This window comes from Myotis lucifugus, unplaced genomic scaffold (assembly GCF_000147115.1).
Source record: "Myotis lucifugus unplaced genomic scaffold, Myoluc2.0 scaffold_128, whole genome shotgun sequence".
NCBI classification, from domain to species: domain Eukaryota; kingdom Metazoa; phylum Chordata; class Mammalia; order Chiroptera; family Vespertilionidae; genus Myotis; species Myotis lucifugus.
Genome location: NW_005871176.1, coordinates 3167760 through 3191576, shown reverse-complemented (window position 1 = coordinate 3191576; position 23817 = coordinate 3167760). Strand labels below are relative to the sequence as shown.

Sequence of the window (23817 nt, the reverse complement as noted above, 5' to 3'; positions counted from 1 at the left end):
TACTTGTTTAAAGTGCATAAGCACTGATGTTCTGTTTAGGAATTCAGAGGAAATGGCAGATTGAGATATAATTCTTTGATTTCTTACTAATGGAAATGTTACAGAACCAGTGACAGAGACCTAAAAGTATATGACTTTGTAGCACCTGAATTGAATTATATATGAAGAAAAGCTGCTCTGTTTGCAAAAGAGCAAATAGGAACTGGATAATGAATGAACTCCAGTAGATACTCAAAAGACTTTGTTGAGCTGCCTGTTTGCTTCTGTTGATTGTTTCCGGATCCTCAAAGGACTTCCTCTATTACTGTTGAAGTATTTGATGGATAGATAATAGACAGCCAGAGTTTTGTCCAAGCCTTGATGCCAAGTGAGTAAAGGAATAATTGTTATGGTATTTGTCAGATTCTATTGGTTCTGGATTGGGGTGGAGGATAACTTACACACAACTGAGTGATTACTCTGAACAGTTCATAGGGAGCCCAACCATTTAATAAAGGGAAAACATTTCTATTTCATTTTAGTTAATTAAAAATTGGAGTTTAAAAAACTTTAAAAGGTGTGATGCTTAATTTATTGTGTTTTTTAAAAATCCTCACCCAAGAGCCCTAGCCGGTTTGGCTCAGTGGTAGAATTTCCACTTGGGGACCAAAGGGTCCCGGGTTTGATTCCGGTCAAGGGCACTTATCTTGGTTGCGGGCTCCTTCCAGGCCCGGGCCCTGGTCAGGGCTCATGTGGGAGGTGATCAATCAGTGTGTTTCTCTCTTTTCTTTCCCTCTCTCTAAAAATCAATGGAAAAATATACTTGGGTGAGGAGTAACCAAAAAATAAATAAATAAAAAATAATAATAAATCCTCACCCAAGGATATGTTTTTATTGATTTTTAAAAATGTTATTTTTTTAATATATTTTTGTTGATTTCAGAGAAGAAGGGAGAGATAGAAACATCAATAATGAGAAAGAATCATTGATCAGCTGCCTCCTGCACGGCCCCTACTGGGGATTGAGCCCGCAACCTGGGCATGTGTCCTTGACCAGAATCGAACCCGGGACTCTTCAGTCCACAGGCCAGCCCTGCATCCACTGAGCCAAACCAGCTAGGGTTGTTTTTATTGATTTTAGAGAGGAAAGGGAAGAGAGAAAGAGAAAGATCAATGCATTGCCTTCTGTATGGGTCCTGACTGGGGATAGAAACCGAAACCTAGGTTTGTGCCCTGACCAGGAATCGAACCTGCAACCCTTTGTTGTACAGGATGACACTCCAACCAGCAGAGCCACCCAACCAGAGCATATTTTTGAATACTGTTTAGTTTTAGCCTTTTTAAGTTCTTTTAATGTTCTAAGCTAAATTGATCTCGAAATGAAGCTACCTCCTATTTCTAAGATAAACCAGAATTTTTGGCCCCCAGTGATTTATAATATTTATAATATTGGGTGCTTTGTTGATCACAGGTTTGGAGATGTTTCTTCTAAAATAAATCAATATTCTCTTGGAAAATCTAACATTCAAATGATAGAGTACAATGAGCTCATTCTTTTGAATCTTTTCTGTAAAGTGATTAGATTACTTTTACTGAAAATACAGATTTTTCTTTTTAACATATTATTATTGATTTCAGAGAGGGAGGGAGAGAGATAGAAACATCATCCATGAAAGAGAATCATGGATCTGCTGCCTCCTGCACGCCCCCTAGTGAGGATCAAGCCTGCGACCCAGGCATGTGCCCTTGACCAGAATAGAACCCAGGACCCTTTGGTCTGCAGGCCGACACTCTATCCACTGAGCCAAACCGGCCAGGGCTGAAAATATAGATTTTTCATTTTAGGTATGCTTAATGAGGCAAACCCGTCTGGTTCTAAAAATATAGGCACATGTGTTACATAAGTAGTATAGTCTGACATTTAGCTTCCTTACTTAGTTGTGTGTCAGATATATTTTCATAGTGCCACTCCATGTGCTCTTTTCCATGTATTTGTAATGGGTAGGGGAAAAATTTGGATGATGAACAATGTAATTATGAAGCACCATTGCGTTATGTTAATAGAAGCAATATAAAGCAGAATTTACTAAGGACAGTTTTAAAATATTCAAATACAAATATTCTGGAATATAAAAATACTCTAACCAGAGTAGGCTAGAGAGCCTAGCCACATTAAACAATTGCATTTCAGCCTAGGCCAGATGACTCGGTTGGTTTTTGTGTTGTTCCATACACTAAAAGGTTGCGGGTTTGATTCCCGGTCAGGGCACATACCTAGGTTTTGGGTTCAATCCTCAGTTAACCTATATTTCTCTCACAAAAATGTTTCTCTTTCCCTTCCTCTCTCTCTAAAAATCAATAAAATAGATGAGAACTTTGTCAGTATAAGTTTTTTAATGCATTTCAAAATTAATATCAGTCATCCTTGTGTATTTCTTTTTTCCTTAATCCTCACCTGAGGATATTTTCCCATTGATTTTTAGAGAGAGTGGAAGAGAGAGAGAGGGAAAGACAGAGAGAAATACCGATTTGAGAGAAACACATTGATTGGTTGCTTCCTAAACTCGCCCCAACCAGGGCCCAGGCCGGGGAGGAGCCTACAACCAAGGTACATGTCCTTGAATGGAATTGAACCCGGGACCCTTCAGTCTGCAGGCCGACACTATCCACTTATCTTAGGACACCTTTTATCACTAGCTTTTTTTTAGTGCTGTGCCCTGTTAATATTTATAGAGTTGATAATGCAGGTTGGTATAGCTGAAGTGGTCAGATTCTGGATATTTTGAAGGCAGATCTAACATTATTTATTGATAGGATGGATATGGGGATAGAGAAAGCAGCCAAGAATGACTTCAAGGCTTCTTACCTGAGCACCTGGAAGGATGGAATTGCCATTATTGAAATGAGAGGAAGGATGTATTGAAGAGCAAATTAGTAGGATTGAAAGGTAGTAGTTCAATTCTGGGTATGTTATGAGTTAGATATCTCTTAGACCTCCAAGTATAGCTGTTGTTTGATCTGTTGCTTATATGAGTCTGGTGTTCAGGGGAGAAGTTTGGTTGGAGATTGTAAATGTGGGGAGACATAAGCATCTGTATGGTATTTAGAAACCATAAGTTTGGATGCAGTCACCAAGGAAATCATGTGTAGCTTAGAAGGTCTAAGATCTGATCTATGCAGCCCTTCAACATTTAGAGTTTGAGGAGATGAGGAGGAACTAACAAGGGACCGAGAAGAGCGAGCCAATGAGGTAAGAAGAACCAAGAGAGTGGTGTCTCAGAAGTAAGAAAGTTTTCACAGAAGGAAGGTTGGTTAATTATATCAAACTTTCCAGGTAAGGTGAGGACTGTGAATTGACACTTGATTGTAGCAACGTGGATGTCATTAGTTGACTTTGACAGGAATGGTGGTAAAAGCCAGATTAGGAGAAGATTCAAGAGAGTGGAAGATGAGGAATTTGAGATAGCAAGAACTTACAGGCTTTTGTTGTTGTTGTTTTGTTTGTTTTAGCAATTTAGCTACAAAGGTAGCAAGAAATGGGACAATAACTGGAAGGTATTATAGTCAAGATATATTTTTGTTTAAATTTTAAGGAAGAAATTAAAATATATTTGTGTGCTGATGGAAATGATCCATTTATTAAAGGGGAAATTGATGAAATCGTTGCTGACCCATGCGTCCTTGAGTAGGAAAGGGGATAGGATCTATCCAGTTAGTGTAGAAGTTAACAGTATGAGGTAGATGCTCATTCATACATCTATTCAAAGATGAGCAGCCACTGTGTCCAATGCTGGGAATAAAATGAGGAACAAGTTGTGAACTCTCCACTCACATGGAAATTGAACCCTCTTACTGGTGTTACTCCCAGATGGGGAAATTGAGATTCACTAATTAAGAAACTTGCTCAAGGTAACTAAAAATGTAGATTTGAATTCAATATAATTTGAAACTCACTATTTTTTACATTTTCTCTACCTTCATAGCTTTACTTTGCCAAGCCACATCATCCCTTTGTGGGATTGCCCTGTTAACCTGACCAGTCAGCCCGTGTCTCTGTACACTCCATTTTCAACCCAGTTACCCAAATACTCCTTTTAGAACATAAGTCATACCTAGTCACTTGTCCATTCAAAGCTGTCTGATGTCTTCCCAACACAATTGGAATAAAATTCAAACTCCTAACCATGATTTAACGTAACCTGTTGTCTCATTCTCAATACTGTCTCCTGTGTCGATGTTGTATTCTAGTAACTGGCCTATTTGCTGTTCTTCAACCATGTCAGTTGTACTTCCATCTTTTTGTACTTGTTCCCTTATTTTGGAATGTTCTTTCCTCAGATTATTTACTTAATTTTCTCTCTTAGGTCTCAATTCAAATTTAACCTCCTTAAGGAGGCCCTCTAATTAAAATAGTCTCTTCCTCATAATTTTTATTCCTTTCTTGCCTTTATTTTTGTTAGCCTTTAACACCTCCTAAAATAATATTGTTTATATTTATATCTCTATCAGTAATATAAGCTTCATGAATACCTAGACCTTGTCTGGTGTTCACTATATCCCTAGAACTTAGAAAAATACATGGCACATTAGTCCAAGGTATATGCATATGCATTTCCATGTCTCATGAAAGGTTTGTTTCATAAGAAGGAACCAGTTGTCTGTATAGGCTAGGCATTATGCATTGGAGCAACTTTAAGCTGATACTTAAAAGATTAATTGGACATGGATGAGAATGGGAGGGATTCAAAATATTTGAGTTTTTTTGTTTTGTTTATGGGAGTAATATTTCCTCAGTCATCTTGTTGGAGGAGCAGCAGAAATTATGTTCTTCCAAGAGAAATGGTGAAAATTCAGAGGAGCTAGTTGACAAGGGTGGGTTTTAGTCATTTTGACTTTTGAAAAAGGAAACATTTCTTGCAAATGTATTCTATCTCTATTGTAGAATATTTAGAAATGTAATAAGGAAAAATACAATTAGAAAAGTTTTTTATGTATTATAACTACTATTATTCTGATAGTCATTCTTATCTATACATACATCTATATTCAAAAAACAAGTTGGCACTGCTAGACTTATTGATGACAATCAAGAGGAAATGTTTAATAGGCATTTGGAGACACAGAATTAGGTCTTGAGATGGGGAACTGGAAGATGATTGTATAGTTGTAGGCTTTGGGGATAGATCTTTATAAGTGAAGAAAATACAGTGAAGTATAGTAGAACCATAACTTTGGGAAATGTAGGTAGATTGAAGGATCACCTTGGAAAGGATAGAGAAATAATTAAAGGTAAGAAGACAAGGTTAGTGTAGGATTCTGAAGATTTAAGAGGATTTTCAGAAGGTAGTATCGCCAGTGTTGATGCTTGTTGAAGAGGCAAGAATGGTGAGTCTGAGGAAAGAAAATTTGGTCATTAGAAGTTCATTAGTGACATTTGGGCATACAGTTTAGTGTTAGAGGAAGAAGTCAATTTTGGAGAGTTAAAGAGAGCATAGATGCCAAGTGCTTTTCAGAGTGGATTTTTCATTAGAAAGATACTTCTGTAGGGATACCATTAAAATGGTGCCTTAAATGTCTTTTTTTTTATTTCTCTGTAGCTGCACCAGTACTAAGCATATAGTAGATATATTGAAAAGAAAAACTGCATGAGTAAAATAAAACATGGGGGATATGTTCTAAGCATATAAAAGTAAAAAGAAAGATATATAAGCTAAAGTATTATTTGTTTATATTTTGTTTAGCTGTGGGAGATTTAGCATGTTTAAAGACAGGAAAGAACCAATTGACAGGAGAGGAGGGTGTATTAAGCAAAAAATAGGAGAGTTGAAGAAATAAAGACTTGTAATTATTTCCACAAGATGGTGAAAAGAAATGTGCTGTTTTATTAGGGTTAAGAAGTTAACCTTTGAAAGGAAGTAAATCTCTTTCTCTGAGGTATAAAGGAAAGAAGTGAAAATAGATACTGAGAAAAGTTTTTAAGGTTGAGAGGAAAGAATATGAGGAACTTTCCCAGAAGACCTTAAAGTGACTGTGAACAAGGATTGGAGACTTTAAGAAGACAGAATTGGAATAGCTGTTGTATGAGAATCATGCTAGGTTTTTCAGTAGAAGACCTCAGGTTTTACCCCAACAGCAGTGAAGGTGAATCCATTTTTTGGAAAGGATTGTGTTAGATTGCACAACTGTTATGGAGCTTAACATCAGAAATTTAATATCCAGTATAATTTGACACCTTTTGGATTACTATTATTCATTAATCAGGTTATTTTTCAGAATATGAAATGTTGATGTAGAAGAGTTTCACTAGAAAATTTATCTCATGCAAAACACTGATTTACTCGTTAAGACTGGATTGCAAATACTTTAACATAAAGGATTATTTTTGATGTTACTGACGTAGAAACTTGAAGACAATTGTGGTATGATTATTTAATTCTAATTTACCATTGTATATTATAATTTAATCCTATATAATTTTTATTAAGATAGAATACTAAATCTTTATATGGTGAAGAATTTTTTATAGGCCTTAAAATATAATATTCTGATAGAGAAAGGGATTGATTGAAGCAGCCCTGGAGCTTTAAATAATAAAAATTTTAGATTGAAAAAGCTTGAAGAAGACCACATTAATTTTTTATTCAATTTTTTTTTATAAAAACAGACATATTTCCATGAACATATGTGCTCTTTATTCGTTTTTATGAGGAAAATAAATTATATTCAAATTTTAGTACTAATTTTGCACACTCTTATTAATCAGTTTCCATTTTTCAGTATAGAATACTGTTCTATGTTGATGACCCTAAAGTTATTATAATAAAAATTAGGGTCAGTATCACAAAATTCATATTATCCCATTGCTCCTTAACCATCTTCCTGTCCCCACCCCCTTAAAGAAAAGGCAGTTAGGCTTTATAGATCTAAAATCAAATGCTTACATTGGGATTCTAATACAGAGATTTTATTTCAGGTCTTTGTAGGTAAAATACCAAGAGATTTGTATGAGGATGAGTTGGTACCCCTTTTTGAAAAGGCTGGTCCCATTTGGGATCTACGTCTTATGATGGATCCACTGTCTGGTCAGAACAGAGGGTATGCATTTATCACCTTCTGTGGAAAGGAAGCTGCACAAGAAGCTGTTAAACTGGTATGTGATAACAAAATAGATACCTACTGTCTAGCAGGTCATTATTTGAGAGAATTACCTCAGTTTAAAATGTTTGCAGTTAACATTATTTTACTTTCTTTAGTTTTTGCTTTGAATGTTTTTATGTTGACTGAGTTGGTATGTGGCCTTTGCTCTGTGTTTTCTGATTATAAAAGTAAAAAAGAAATGAGTATACCCAAGAATTAATGTGTTGGAGAAAGTGTCCCATAATTCTAAAGTTATTAATAGAGCACGGCTGCTGTGCCTCAATGGTTGAGTGTTGACCTGTGAACCAGGAGATCACAGTTCAATTCCCGGGCACATGCCCAGGTTGCAGGCTCAGTCCCCAGTGGGGAGCATGTAGGAAGCAGCCAATCAATGATTCTCTCTCATCATTGATGTTTCTGTCTCTCCCTCTCCCTTCCTCTCTGAAATTAATAAATATAAATATATTTTTAAAGTTATTAATTACAGTGATTAGTATCTAAAATTCCATTTGAATATTGATAGAAAGGATGTCAATTCTTGCTGTTAAACTTTATGATAGGATTCTTAAAGTGTAATGAAGGCTTAGGACACTGTAGCCAATTCAGGAAATGGTTCTGAATCTGTTTTGTTTTATTTTTGTCACAGCCTAATCATACAATTTATTTTCTAAGTATATTCTTCTTTTCTATATTTTTGTTTCCAGGTCGTTCAGTCTTCTCTGTCTTTAATCCAGCGGTTCTCAACCTGTGGGTTGCGACCCCTTTGGCGGTCGAATGACCCTTTCACAGGGGTCGCCTAAGACCATCCTGCATATCAGATATTTACATTACGATTCATAACAGTAGCAACATTACAGTTATGAAGTAGCAACGAAAATAATTTTATGGTTGGGTCACAACATGAGGAACTGTATTTAAAGGGCCAGAAGGTTGAGAACCACTGCTTTAATCCTTCTCTTTTTTGCTATTTTATAACCAGTCTTCTATTAATTCCTTTTTATAGGGCCTTTTACTCTTCGTACTTACTTATGAGTAGCAGTAGTAACTAAGTTTTGCAAATTAAGTATATCTTCACTCCTACTGTATTAAAATACAACCATCTCAGTAGCTTAACAATGTCATTATATTTTGGCATAATCTTTTGCCAGATATCTAAAGCCCTCACTTAGTCTAGTCCTTCTAGAACAGTAATCTCTTTAACAAAGGCTTTTGTTTCATAAGTTGCTTCTAGTTTGACCCAGATTTTAGTCTTTGTTATGGATTTTTTTTTACAGTTTGTTTATTTAATATTAAGTTTTTAAATCTTTATTTCCATGTTTTGGCAGTATATGGATGATTTAATTTATAATAACATGTCTTTTAGTAAATAAATGGGTAAGTAATGTTAGAAGCTAAAGTTTATCAAGGAATAAACTTTAGTGATTTAAAAAAAACATTTTTTATATATATCATTTTATATACTTTTGAAAATATTGTGTTTGATACACAGTTTAAAACTTTATATATTTAGAATTCTGTGGTTTGTGTAGAATATGAAGTACTTCTAAATTTCTTTTGCATTGATTAAACATAGTTGTTACTCTTCATATATTATTATCTTGCCAATGGCTTGTGTGTATCTGATTTCATCTCCAAAGTACTTTTTCTGAAAAATCCATGGAAAGAAGTTTTTAGATAGATAAAATCTTAAATATGAAATAAGATAGTTTTAAAAATGAAATGTTAATAACTTTGAGTTATTTATAATATGGAGGAATAGTGAAAGTTAACAAAACCAGATTAAATGAAAGACTGGCTGTAACAAGTTTAAAATACACATTTATATTATGGCAAGCCTGAGGGAACTTGGTGAGTTCATGAAGCAGGGAGTGTTTGACTTTAAATTAATGAATATTTTAGATTGAGATCGGTTGTCCTGAGTTTGGGGTGGTTGTGGGGTGTCTGGTTCTTTTCTTCCTTGCAGTGTGACAGCTATGAAATTCGCCCTGGTAAACACCTTGGAGTGTGCATTTCCGTGGCAAACAACAGGCTTTTTGTTGGATCGATTCCAAAGAATAAGACTAAAGAAAACATTCTGGAAGAATTCAGTAAAGTCACAGGTAAAACAAAAATGTATTTAGAAGTTAATTTTGGGAAATCTGTGGTACTGTTTATAAGTGCAAAAAAAGGAAGTGTATTAATCTAAGAGTTTAAATGTCTATTCAGTGTCTAAATTGCATCCCTTCTGCTTTTATTATTTTCTGGATTTTGCCAGTTTGATAAATCATTTGAGTTTTTTTTATGTTTATAGTGGTTTGGACTAAGCACATTTCCTCATATCCTTAATATCTTGGAATGTCCCCTTCACTTTACCTTAATTGAACCTTGGCTTTTGCCAGAGCTTTTGCCCTGTGGTCTTCAAGTGAAGGCTTTCCCCTTCTGATATTCAGTGTACTTTAGGTCCAAAGGGATTAGTATTCTTGTCCTCTTCCTGTTAGCTCATCTAGATCATATTTTTCAAAATTTGCAATTCTAAATGCATGGAATTGATTGAGAAGTACATTTTATATTACAGTGTATACGTTTATACATTGGTCTGTATACATTTATATGTAACTGAAACAAAATTTAATGAAACCAAATACTTTTACTATTTTACATGACTTAGTCTGATATTTCCTTTTCCATTTCCATTTTTAAAATGCTAATAGAGAGCTACTAAATACTAGCTGTGGTTTAAAAATCACTTTTTTAGACGATTACCTTCCCTTTTAAAGAAAACCCCACTATTCCTTTACATTTTTGTCATCCAGATATACTATCCTTTCCCCTTCCTTCAAGCTGTCATCTATTGCTCTTCTGGTTTCAATTTGTCTTATTAATTCAAGGTTGCTTCTGGCTCACAGTCTTTCTCTTCTGTCCTAAATTGACTTACTCTTAGTACTTTTGCCATAGAGGCATCATCCAGTACCCTAGCCTCCTAGTTTTGTGACCATCTCATCTTCAGTCCTTTACTTCAGCTCCCCCACATGCAGATCACATTCTGGATCTTGTTGCCACAAAATCTAGCCACTCCGGAATTTTTTACTTCTAGCATCCCACATTGTAACCACTGCCACTATCCTCCTATGTAATAAAGGGCTAATATGCAAATCGACCGAATGGTGGAATGACTGGTCACTATGATGTGCACTGACCACCAGGGGGCAGATGCTCAACACAGGAGCTGTGGCCAGTGTGCTCCCATGGGGAGTGCTGCTTAGCCAGAAGCCAGGCTCACAGCTGGTGAGCGCAGCAGAGGTGGCGGGAGCCTCCATGGAAGAACTAAGGAAGAACTAAGGATGTCCGACTGATGGCTTAGGATGGCTTAGGCCCCCTCCCCAAGCCCAAGAGCTCCCGGATAGCAAGAGGGTACAGGACACACACACACACACACACACACACACACACTGCATGATTTTCATGCACTGGGCCTCTAGTTTATCATAATTGTGTTGGTCAAATACCTCTAACTGTTGGCACAGTTCTTTTATCATAATTGTGTTGGTCAAATACCTCTAACTGTTGGCACAGTTCTTTTTTTTTTTGGCACAATTCTTTAACCTCATTAATTTATATTAGTTTATTACCTACCAAGTCCTTTCTGGCTTTATATCCATGTATTCATTTTTTTCAGCAAGTGTTTATCCAGTGCCTATTAAGTGCTGGTATTGTACTATCTGCTGGGATACAGTGGTGAATAAGAGAGATCTAGTCTCTGCCCTGTAGAGCTTACATTCTGGGAAAGGAGAGAAGATCATCTCCCCCCCCCCCCCCCCCCCCCCCAATTTAAGGAAATATTTACACATTGTGGTAAGCACTGTAAAGAAGGAAATAAGGGATATTTAGGTAGAGAATAGCTACTATTGGGGATTTTTATGGTTATGGAAGTCTTTTCTGATAAGGTGACATTTCATCCAAGACATGAAGAATGAGAAGAATGTAGCATACAAACAGGCATTCCAAGAGAGCAACACATGCCTGTGTTCTAAGGCAAGAAAGAACTTGGTATATTAAAGTTAATAGAAGGCCAGTGTTTTTAAAAGGTAGAATTATATAAAATGAAGTAGGTAGGACTTTTGAAGACCACATAAGGAGTTTGGATTTTAGTGTATGTATAATGAGATGGTATTTGAAGGTCTTAAACAGGGAATGACATCTGTTTTATGTTTTCAGAATATTTTTATTGCTATATAGATAATGGCTTAGAAAGGGGTAAAGAGTAGAAGCTTTCATAATGTTCAAATAGAAGATTGAGCAGTGGAGATGCAAAAAGTAGATTGGCTTGGAATTGGATAGGGGAGATGAAGTAAAGGAGGAAATCAAGAATGAGTCTTTAATTTCTGGCTTGAGAAACCCAGGAGATAATACTGTTTATTAAGTAGGAAAGTCTAGAGAAGACAGATTTGGGGAGTGGTGGTGCAGTTTTGGACTGTTAAATTTAAAATGTCTAAGTCTGGGGTAGAAATAAAATCTAAGCATTCTTAAGGATATAGATAGTATTTAAGAGTAGGAACTAGCTGGTTTTTACCTAGAAAGAAGATTTATGGAAAGATGAGGGCACAGGACAGACCAGAGGGACACCAGTATTTAGCAATTATTTTTATTCTTAGTAAAAACTAACTTTTAAGTTAGACCTGAGGATGGTTAGTTGTTGAATCTTAGTTCTCTTGGATTTATATCAATAATTTGATGTTTAAGTTCTTTGGTGTAGTATTTTTATAAATTGTAAGGTCATGTTACATCAAATCTTTAAAACATTGTAGAATGCTATATGTCAAAATGCAGTAGTTGCACCTGTTGTTTATGGCTGTATCTTTACGACCCCTAAAATTAAAAGGGCACATAAAAATATTGTCCCAAACCTCATATCTAATAATGCTGATTAAATTGTCTATTAGGTAATTAGTGAATCATTTTGAGGCTTCTTCAGTTATTTTTTGCTTTTAGGCAAGTGGATTTAGGTCTGCCTAATCAGTAGATGTGTGGTGGATGCTTTTGGCTTATATATCTGGCTGTTGGTTTAACAGAGGGTTTGGTGGACGTTATTCTCTATCATCAACCCGATGACAAAAAGAAGAATCGGGGGTTCTGCTTCCTTGAATATGAGGATCACAAGTCAGCAGCACAAGCCAGACGCCGGCTGATGAGTGGAAAAGTAAAAGTATGGGGAAATGTAGTTACAGTTGAATGGGCTGACCCTGTGGAAGAACCAGATCCAGAAGTCATGGCTAAGGTAAATGCAATTTCTTGGGATGGAGGTGTGGTCATCATTCAAATTTTATACTCAGAATGAAACTCAAAATTTTTTGAGTTTAATATTATAGCTCTTGATTTTAACTATTTAGGCAAGGACCTGTTTTAACATCAAACTTAACAGCCTTTCTTGATATTCAGGAATTTCCATTAACCATTCCTTTTCCTGCTGATTAAACGTGTAAAAGGAACTGAAATGAAATCCCTTCCATTAAGTATTTTTATACACACTGAGAATTTGTTTAGTGCTAGGCATTATAAGGAATACAGAGGTTTAAAAAGAAAGACAAGGTCTTACTCAGTAAAGAAAGAGGTAAAGTTTGAATTATAATCTTCATTGACCATATTATGACTTTTATTAAATGGCCAGGAATAATTTTATTTATATTTATATCTAATTTTTTTCTCTTATTTTAAAAGGTTTTTCTTTTTTTAATTATCAAGCTTCATTTAGGGTATTGTCCCTGTGAAGAAAGGCAGAAGGTTTTCATGTTTGCTGTTATATGGTAGTGGCAAAATATGCATGGCAAGTCCTGTAGAGGGACCTCGTTTTTCTCTATCCTATCCTTGCATTGCCAAGATCTTTGCCTGGTAACAGATGGTACCATGAATCCTCATTCTCAGGCTTTCTTTTGGGTGAGTCCTGGGATTGAAGGGACACATTAGAGTTGCATCTCTGTCCCTTTTAGTGACTTTTTGAGTATTTTGGTAAATGTCTTTTCCCTTCTCAGGGAGGCAGCAACTTTATGGATGATCATAAATTAGTGATTAGATTCTTCTGGATGAGAAGTCTGCCTCTAGATTCTGAGAAGGCAGTCCTCACTCTGATTAGTTAAAAGAGCCCCAGTTTATATTAGCATGATAAAATTTTTGTAGGCAAAAACATCTTTGTGTTAAACAGAAGATCCACTGAGAATGAGCCAGAGGCTCTCAGATGTGCTGTTCAGTATCTTTTTAACATATTCCTTGAATAGATAGTGTCAAGGAAAGGGACTGAGAATTTAAATGGCCCTGCTTTCTTTCCCCTCCCTCCCTCCCTCCCTCCCTCCCTCCCTTCCTTCCTTCCTTCCTTCCTTCCTTCCTTTCTAGTTTGATTTCAATTTCACTTGTTCTCCCAATTGTGACTTGGGGCAAACTTACTGAATTTGGATGTGACCTACTTTATTAGCATTGGATAAATATCTTCAAATCTCTTATAACTTTGAATCTACCTTATAGAAGCTAAGTGTAGCCTGTATTGCTTATCCTATAAAAACATTTTAAAAATAGTATTATAGGTATATTATACGAGGGGAATCAAATCCCCCAAAATTCTAAAGTATAGCTACTAATTTTCTCATCAATCACTTTTCATATACTTCTTATAACCTTTCAGATTGAAATTTACCCTAAATCTTTTTATAGGGTTAGAAAACTTCAAATTTTATTCTAGTAACTATTCTTTCTGCATCTGAAACAATTTTGGAATGAATAGGTAGCCTCTATAAACTTGAATAATACTGGTTGAATAAACTTGAATATTACTGACTCTTTGTTTTCTTTTTTTTTTTTAAAGTTGCTGACACACCTTTGATATTACAAATTTATTGAACTTCCACATTAGCAGTCTTTTTTCTTTTTTCTTTTTTTTTTTTAAATATATTTTATTGATTTTTCACAGAGAGGAAGGGAGAGAGATAGAGAGAGTTAGAAACATCGATGAGAGAGAAACATCGATCAGCTGCCTCCTGCACCGGGGATGTGCCCGCAACCCAGGTACATGCCCTTCACCGGAATCGAACCCGGGACCTCTCAGTCCGCAGGCCGATGCTCTATCCACTGAGCCAAACCGGTTTCGGCTCTTTGTTTTCTAATGAGGGGGAATTTACACAGTAGAGTAAAGCTTTTGCTGTTACTTCACTCTATTAATGTTACAATTTATTGCAGATCTTTTGCCAAGTTGGGTCACTTTTAATATCAAACAGAACCTAAGCACCTAAATAAATGTATCTTTCTTAATACAGTTTTAACAAGTAATTTTTAAAAAATATATTTTTATTGATTTCAGAGAAGGAAAGAGAGAAACATCAATGTTGAGAGAGAATCATTGATGGGCTGCCTCCTGCACGCCCCCACTGGGGACTGATCCTGCAACCTGGGCATGTGTCCTTGACCGGAATCGAACCCGGGACCCTTCAGTCTGCAGGCCGACGCTCTATCCACTGAGCCAAACCAGCTAGGGCAACAAGTAATTTTTATATAGTATGTAATGGTTTCATTTCAGAAAAAGATAAGGGATCCATGTTTAGTTAAAAAGGAAATCAGTGGAGACCTGTCTGATGAAGTTATACTTCAGTATTACAACATTTAGAAAAATAAAGGAGATAGAGAGAGGTGGAAACTGTTCCATTTTTTTCACCCATTGAATTAAGATTTTTCTCCCCCATCCTTTCTATTCATAGAGCAACACTTTGTTCAGTGGATATGTTTGTTTTTTTGTTTGAATAGTTAATATATTTCCTTAGCTTAGAAATCAAAATTTTATAGAAAGATAGACAAGTCCCAATTCCACCCCTATCCCCATCTACCATATCTGTATCATACCCCTTGGTTCCCTATAGGCATTCAGTTTTAGTAGTCTCTTATTATCTTTTCGTGTTTTCTTGGGCAAATACTGACAAATATTGAGGATGTATTATTTCCCTGCTTCTTATACAAGTGGTTGCTGGTAACTTACTGTTTTCACTGATTCATATTTGTTTTATTTACCACTCTATTTCATCAGCTCTAAGGAAGGTATACCATTATTATAAGTACCACTAAGAAATTATAAATGTTGCCAATTGAACTATGACACAGTGCTTATCTGTCACATTGACTATAAGTTGGATCCCTGTTTCAGAAATGGGGAAAAAAAAGTCTTACCAACAATGTATCCTAGCAATCTCTCCATGTCAGCTCTTAGAGCTCTTCCTCGTTTTTTTTGTGTGTGTGTTTTTGAAATATAATTTTATTGATTTCAGAGAGGAAAGGAGAGGGAGAGAGAGATAGAAACATCAATGATGAGAGAGAATCATTGATTGGCTGCCTCCTGCACACCCCCTACTAGGGTTCGAGCCTGCAACCCAGGCATGTGCCCTTGACTGAAATCAAACCCAGGACCCTTCAGTCCACAGGCCAATGCTCTATCCACTGACCCAAACCAGCTAGAACTCTTCCTCTTTTTTTTTTCTTCTTCTTCATTTTTTGTATGGTTACATAGTGTTCCATTCGGTGGATGTACCACAGTATATTCAACCAGCTGGACGTTCTTGGGTTGTTCTAGTCTTTTAGGTTGTTTCTGTAGTGAATAAGCTTTTGTCATGTCCGTTGATACAAGTATGGATATATCTGTAGGATAGATTCTCAGGGGTAGAATTGTGGGCCAAGAGGTAAATGCATCTGTTATTACTAAGATTACTATATTCCCCTCTTTGGGAAGTGGACCAGATCGTTTTACCCTCCTACCAGTGAAATACAAGAGGCCTATTCTCATCCTTGTCAAAATTAGTGTATGGTTAAACTCTCGGATTTTGCCAGTTTGATAACAAACGGTATTTCAAAGCCGTTAAGAGTTTTCTTCTCTTACTATGCATGAGTTTAAGTTTTTACTATGTTTTCCGGTCATTTGTGTGTTGCTGGTTGTTGTTTTTTTTGTTGTTGTTGTTTTGTATGAACCATATAATCATGAATTTTTGCCTATTTTTCTATTCAGTTTTTCTGTTGAGTTTTTTTTTATTATTTTCTGGATCTCTGATATAAAAGAAAGATTAATTCTTTGTTATATAAGTCATTTGGTTTTTTACTTTGCTTGTATTTTTTGCTATATGGAAGCCATTTATTTATTTATTTTTACACATATTTTTATTGATTTCAGAGAGGAAGGGAGAGGAAGAGAGAGATAGAAATATCAATGATGAGAGAGAATCACTGATCGGCTGCCTTCTCTGCACGCCCCACACTGGGGAATTGAGCCTGCAACCCGGGCATGTGCCCTGATGGGGAATGGAACCGTGGCCTCCTGATTCATAGGTTGACGCTCAACTACTGAGCCACGCCAGCCAGGTGAAGCCATTTATTTTTAGTAGTTGAATCCATCACTCCTTTATAGTTTATAGACTTATAGTTAATAAATTTTGAGTCGCAAAGCCTTCCCCAATGTGTGTTATAAAAACATTATTTTCTTCTAGCACTTTCATTTCCTCCCTTCCCCATCATCCTTGTGTGTGTGTGTGTGTGTGTGTGTGTGTGTGTGTTGTGTGTGTATTGTGTGTGGCATACAGTGTGAGATATGGATCTGACTTTTATTTTTATCCAGATTAACACTACACTGATTGAATGATTTAAGCATTATGGTTGTTATATCTGGTAAGGTTAGTCTCTAAATTTTTTTCTTATCTTTTTCCTGGCTATATTTGCTTATTTTTTCCAATGAACTTTAGAATCAGCTTATCCAGTTCTAATGGAAAAAAAAAAACCTGGAAAAACTTGTTTAAGGGAGACTTAGGGACCATGCAAAATTTGTAAGTTAACTTAGTAATAATTATGTGTTGTTTTTTTTTTTGAAGGTCCTATTTACAATGTTAGGCACTTTAATTATAGGACATGAGAAGGAACCAATATTTATATAAATCGGTAAAATCTGAATTATTTTGGCAATTTTTATACCTTCTATCATAGCACTTAATGTTTTAGAGGAAAAAAGCCTATGCCATGAAGATAGGAAGAAATACTTTAATATAAGACCAGCTAAAATTAAGTAGCCAATGCCAATTTTTTCTATTTGTTGTATTAGGTGAAAGTTTTATTTGTGAGAAACTTGGCTACAACAGTGACGGAAGAAATACTGGAAAAGTCATTTTCTGAATTTGGAAAACTCGAAAGGGTGAAGAAGTTGAAAGATTATGCATTTGTTCATTTTGAAGACAGAGGAGCAGCTGTTAAGGTAGAAATTTTGTTTCTTGATATTTGAATTCTGCTATTGAAACTTGTTAAACATATGTAGTGCCTTTAAAAATTAAAATAAAATTGGTTTTCAGCTTCGCCGAACTCTGGAACTTTTTTTTATATATATTTTTATTGATTTCAGAGAGGAAGGGAGAGGGAGATAGAAACATCAGTGATGAGGACAGTATTACCGATGTCTCCCATTTTTCCCTCCTTTGCCCCCCTCCACCCAGCTTTTCTCCACCCCAGGCCTTCGAGCAGGGTACTGCTTTTAACCCTTTGAGTGCCAACCAATATCCTAGGAACTATGCTAAAATTGCCAAGGCATTTTTGCTGATTTTTCAGCAGTTTAGGAAAAAAATTATGAATCGCAAGTAAATGAAGTTACATATTCAAAAACTTAAGGAAACCTTTACTACATTTGTTTTTATCTTTGACATATATTGTTTGCTGATTGTATTATAAAATACTAGTAGAAAAAAAAATTTGAACAAAACATAATGTTAAAATAGAGAGACACCCTTCTCCAATATCTTCCACAAAATCGTCATCTTCACAGCAAGAATTGACATAATTTAGCAATATCATCATCACTAATAAAAGCAGACTTAGAACTGGACGCCATTTCGAAGCTTTAGGGCTACAAAATCTGAGTAAACTTCATAAAATCGTAGTACCTGTAAAAAATTAGGCAGATAAATGCCAGTGGTCAATTTTAGAACTACAGACATTCGGCATCATAAGTAATCTGCTCTTAGGTGCCATCTGTCAATAAAGAGTGAACTACTAGCATCTAATAGTGACACTGCAAGAGGAGCACGATCGCGCTCCCGGCACTTTTGGCGAAAGACAGGAAGAGCACGGTCGCGATCACGCTCCCTGGCACTCTAGGGGTTAAATGTGCCTTGTAGAAAATCTTTGACTAGTTAGAATTGATTTGTTTGCTTTTTCATGGCTGCTAATTAATTAGACCCTTATTGCTTATAAAATTCACAACTCGGTACAGAATTTAATGTATGCCTTCTTAAATTGCCAATGGTATGAAACACTGATAACTAATAAGTTTATACCTTCTAAATAGTCCTTTGATTCAATTGGTATTAAATAACAGGTGCATAAAAACTGGCAGGGTGGTTTGCCAAAGAAGTCTGTAAAATTACAAAATTTTTAACTCAGTGACTGGGAATCACATTCATCGATATGGCCAGGTGAGCGAGTAGATGGTCTTTTCCAGCGGTCGCCAACCTTTCAGACCTCATGGACCACCAGTGGTCTGTGGGTCACTAGTTGGTGACCGCTGCTCTATTCTGTTGTTTAGACCAGGAAGCTTCAGCCTCATTTAGTTTTAGCTGAAATAGCCAAAACCTAAGGTGGTAAAGGGAGAAAATTAGTATCTAGAGAAAGATGGATTTGATTGGATATTTGTAAATCACTAAGTGTTCTTTATGGATAGAGCATTTATGTATGTCTGAAGAAGAAATGGTTGTATAGGGAAATAGAAAAACTGTGGTGAGGTGATATTTTGTTAGAGTCACCTGAACCTTGAAGCATGGCAGAGGCTATTAGGTGGAACAACATGAATAAAGGACTAGAGCATAGAATGTTTTTGATTATTGTCCTCCAGGTGAGTGCTTCATTAGGTCAGGCTTTTTCTGGGCTCTGTGCTTTTGTTTAGGCAAAGTATGTTCCAGGTTAAGTGTTGTGAGGGAAACCTAGACTGTGTTTGTGTCAATTTCTTGTTGAATTCCACTGCTGATCTTATCAGTGACCTCATTTGTGTTTCACATTCTTAAATTTTTTTTTCTTTTTTAAAATCTTTTTAAAAATTCTTTATTTAAAGTATTACATATAGTATTACATATGTCTCCTTTTTCCCCCTTTGACCTCTCCCTGGTCACCCCCACACCCAGCACATGCCCTCACCCCCCTAGTGTCTGTGACCATTGGTTATGCTTATATGCATGCATACAAGTCCTTTGGTTGATCTCTTATCTTCTCCCCCCTTAAAATTTTTATGGAAGAGCAATGTAAGACCACGTACATGTTGAATGCTATTATATTTATTTAAAACTTTGAATCTTGAAAAGTTTGTGATACTGGCATCTTCCCCATGTGTGGATTTGCCTCTTTAGTATGGTTAAACATTGAAGAGTTAGTTATTTGGAATTAAGGAACAGCAATAGGTAACCCGTTTACTTTTTTTTCTTTCTTTTTTTTTATTGCTTAAAGTATTACAAATGTCTACTTTTTTAAATGTAAGAGTAGGGCATCAGTTTTGTGCTCAATATTGTTTACATATAAGAGGGTGAGATTGAGGGAAGCAGGTACTTTTGTTTTTTTACTTTGTGGCTGGATTCATCTTTTGCAAAGTAAAATATTTAAATTGTTTATTAGTGTATTAACTGGCACAGTTATGCTTATGTAGTTATGTTTTAAAGTATTACTTGTAAAATAAATTTATTTTTTTAATTCTGTATAGGCCATGGATGAAATGAATGGCAAAGAAATAGAAGGGGAAGAAATTGAAATAGTCTTAGCCAAGCCACCAGACAAGAAAAGGAAAGAACGCCAAGCTGCTAGACAGGCCTCCAGAAGCACTGCGTGAGTCTGCATTTTAGTAAATACATCTTTGTACAGAGAATAACTTGATAGCGGAGATCAGGTTAATAAAACAAAATCAGGAAGAGTCTTGAAGTAAGCTAATTTGTTTTTTCTTTTCTCCCTTCCCTCCATTGTTAGGTATGAAGATTATTACTATCACCCTCCTCCTCGCATGCCACCTCCAATTAGAGGTCGGGGTCGTGGTGGGGGGAGAGGTGGATATGGCTACCCTCCAGATTACTATGGCTATGAAGATTACTATGATGATTACTATGGTTATGATTATCACGACTATCGTGGAGGCTATGAAGATCCCTACTACGGCTATGATGATGGCTATGCAGTAAGAGGAAGAGGAGGAGGAAGGGGAGGGCGAGGTGCTCCGCCACCACCAAGGGGGCGGGGAGCACCACCTCCAAGAGGTAGAGCTGGCTATTCACAGAGGGGGGCACCTTTGGGACCACCAAGAGGCTCTAGGGGTGGCAGAGGGGGGCCTGCACAACAGCAGAGAGGCCGTGGTTCCCGTGGCTCTCGGGGCAATCGTGGGGGCAATGTAGGTGGCAAGAGAAAGGCAGATGGGTACAACCAACCTGATTCCAAGCGCCGTCAGACCAACAACCAACAGAACTGGGGTTCCCAGCCCATCGCTCAGCAGCCGCTTCAACAAGGTGGTGACTATTCCGGTAACTATGGTTACAATAATGACAACCAGGAATTTTATCAGGATACTTATGGGCAACAGTGGAAATAGACAAGTGAGGGCTTGAAAATGATATTGGCAAGACACGATTGGCTCTAGATCTACTACATTCTTCAAAAAAACAAAAATTGGCTTAACTGTTTCATCTTTAAGTCGCAATTTGCTGCCATTTGTATTGAGCTGAAGAAATCATTATTGTGTATATACTCAAGTCTTTTTATTTTTTCCTCTTTTCATAAATGCTCTTGGACATTATTGGGCTTGCAGAGTTCCCTTATTCCGGGGATTACAATGCTTTTATTGTTTCAGGCTTCATTTTTAGCTTCAAAACAAGCTGAGCACACTGTTAAATCATGATTTTGCAGAACCTTTGGTTTTGGACAGTTTCATTTTTTTTGCATTTGAGATAGATTACATAGGAGTATGGAGTATGCTGTAAATAAAAATACAAGCTAGTACTTTGTCTTAGTAGTTTTAAGAAATTAAAGCAGACAAAAATTTAAGTTTTCTTGTATTGAAAATAACCTATGATTGTATGTTTTGCATTCCTAGAAGTAGGTTAACTGTGTTTTTAAATTGTTATTACTTCACACCTTTTTGAAATCTGCCCTACAAAATTTGTTTGGCTTAAACGTCAAAGCCGTGACAATTTGTTCTTTGATGTGATTGTATTTCCAATTTCTTGTTCATGTAAGATTTCAATAAAACTCAAAAATCTATTCAAAACATTACCTATTTCAAATTCAATTGTGTCCTAAAACATTATTTTATTCGTAATCCTTGCAAGGAATATTGTTTTCAAACTATAACTGCCTATGTGAGTGATCAAATTCATGCAAAATTTCTTATCTATTTCAATATGTATCGTGGCTATCAGACTGAGGATTAGTCTAAATTCTAGTACTTATTCCAAATAGCACTTCATTGATTGGTGTTCTCTCATAGTCTCTTAAATTTTGAAATTTTATCCTTATTTTTATAAAACAGGTTCAATGACTTTTGAACATTCTTGCAGGCATTGTATAATTTATGTTAAAGTGGGATTAGGGAAGCAGACTGCAATTTATTTTGACCCACATTATTTTTATAAAGGATAATTTGTTGTCTGAAGACCTTTTTTGCTGAATAAGTGAATATATGTAACAGGAAAAAATGTTAGTATTGTGGTGTCAATTGCACTACGGATGAAACTCAGTTTTAGTATACATGATCGGGACTGCCACTTCAGTTCAGGAATATGATTTTCTATTGCTATGTAAATTTGTTTTGAGAAACACAAGCCTCACAAGAGAGGCTTAAAAATATCTAGTAAACATACTTCTGACTTTCGGTTAAAACCTTTTTTTTTTTTTTTTTTTAACTATCCCTAATGGCCAAAGTTTTTGTTGGCCAAGTCATAACATCTCTTTCCCTGTTTCCTTTAGAAATTCTGATTTATTGTAATGGCCTTTTTGCTTGAGAATAAGAGGAACAAAAAAATCCAAACTTTACAGTGCAGGAAAGGCTGGATCACTTTCAAATTACTGCAAAATTTTCCCTTCCGTTTTGTTCTTAGGTGGATCTGTTTTTAAATTATAAAAACAAGCCATTGGGGAATAATTAAAAACAACACACCTTATTTTGTGTTCTATTTCTATTTGGTGTCTATTATAACAGTAGCACTAGATTTCAAAATTATAAGCCACTTAATTTTTTACAACTTTGATTAGATTATATTTTGGGTTTCAAATAAAATATTTCTTGATGAAAGTTAGTATATCTTATTTCTCTTTAAACGTGTACTTATTACACAGTACAGTAAGTAAACTGGCCTTATTAATGTTCCTATATTTTTTTATAAACTGATCAAGGAATTATATATATAGTCTATTTTAGAGTAGTTTCAGGTCAACATGGGTATGTATTTGATAAAGCTTAGATCCAGTTGTGTTGATGTATTTTAATGCCCATGTATAAAAGTAAAGACACCGAAAATTCTTTAAATACTGCTTTTAAGCTTTGAAAATACAACTTGAAGCTCATTATAAATCTAAATTAGACTTGAATAAAACCCTGATTTTTCTAAAGAAGAAAGGGTCTAAAAATAAAATTTGAGTTGTTTGTATTTCTTAAAAATTAGATGGTACCAGCTACGAAGTTACCATGAAGGGAATTAGGACTTGGAATAAAGTGATGCTTCCCCCACCCATCCTAAAATATAAAGCCCCAGCAAAAACATAAGAACAAAACTTGGGTTCCATAACAAATCCTTTCTTTGATTGCAAATTACATTTTATTCTCACCAATTAAAATATATATCTATAGAAATGTTCCTCTAATATTGTTTTATAGGATTTTTATGTCCATTTATTTAGCAGTAAAATGAAACTTTATAAACATTAAGTCTCACTTTAGAGCTTTTACCTTGTCTTTGTAAACTATTGCTGTAGCGGCATTCAGAAAAAATATATTCAGAGCTTAACTTTTCACAGAAATCTAATAATCTAATATCTAAATCTGAAAAATATCCATTGAGGAAGGTCTTTATTCTAGACTTGCATTCATTGTTGTTTTTAATAGGCACAAATGATGAGTTCTGGGAAATTTGATTTTCTATACTCCTGTCATCTTTTTGATCCCCAACCTAATTCATTTGGTTTTATTTATGAGCCTGCTATATTAATGTGTGTTAGGAAGTTTTTACTTTATAATGAGATAGACGTCTTTGTAGTTACCCTCCTGAGATTGGCATAAATATACCCCTTCCCCATAATGGAATGCTAATTTTTATTTGATCACTCATTTATAGCAGTTGCTTAAATGTATGTATATGACATTGTTTTAATTTTTTTAAAGCAAAAATGTTCTAATAAGTTGCCAGATTTTTAATAAATCCACATTTGGTCAATTAATATGGAAATTAAGTTTACTATGGTTCTGAAGTTAGTTTTTTTAAACAAAAGAGTTCAGCATAATTTTTCAGTTTTTTTAGTTCCTGTGGTTATTCTGCATAAGAAAGCCCAATGCTTTCTATTAATAAATAATTTTTCTCTCACTTGACTTTGAAATCTGACTTAGGTGAACCCTCTTTTTTAAAAAGGTCAGAATGCATCAACATAAATTATATATTTTAAATTCCAAAAGAGAAGGGATATAAAATTCTATTCCTAGCGAAAAGCCAT

General features: G+C 35.5%; 1 protein-coding gene across 7 annotated transcripts in view; it reads left to right on the top strand.

The window, feature by feature from the left end:
• The window catches only part of HNRNPR (heterogeneous nuclear ribonucleoprotein R), a 34680-nt gene extending 13293 nt beyond the window's left edge, over nt 1-21387 (top strand). For 5 of the 7 annotated variants that reach the window (XM_014460291.2, XM_014460294.2, XM_023758339.1 and 2 more), the window contains 6 exons: nt 6953-7129; nt 9080-9215; nt 12156-12370; nt 17204-17353; nt 19835-19956; nt 20095-21387. In XM_014460291.2, coding sequence (XP_014315777.1) covers nt 6953-7129; nt 9080-9215; nt 12156-12370; nt 17204-17353; nt 19835-19956; nt 20095-20707 — 1413 coding nt within the window. In that variant the 3' untranslated portion in view covers nt 20708-21387. The remainder of the gene's footprint in view (nt 1-6952; nt 7130-9079; nt 9216-12155; nt 12371-17203; nt 17354-19834; nt 19957-20094) is intronic. The other 2 variants (XM_006094036.3, XM_023758341.1) reach the window with 2 other exon arrangements.
• The last annotated feature ends 2430 nt before the right edge of the window (nt 21388-23817 follow it).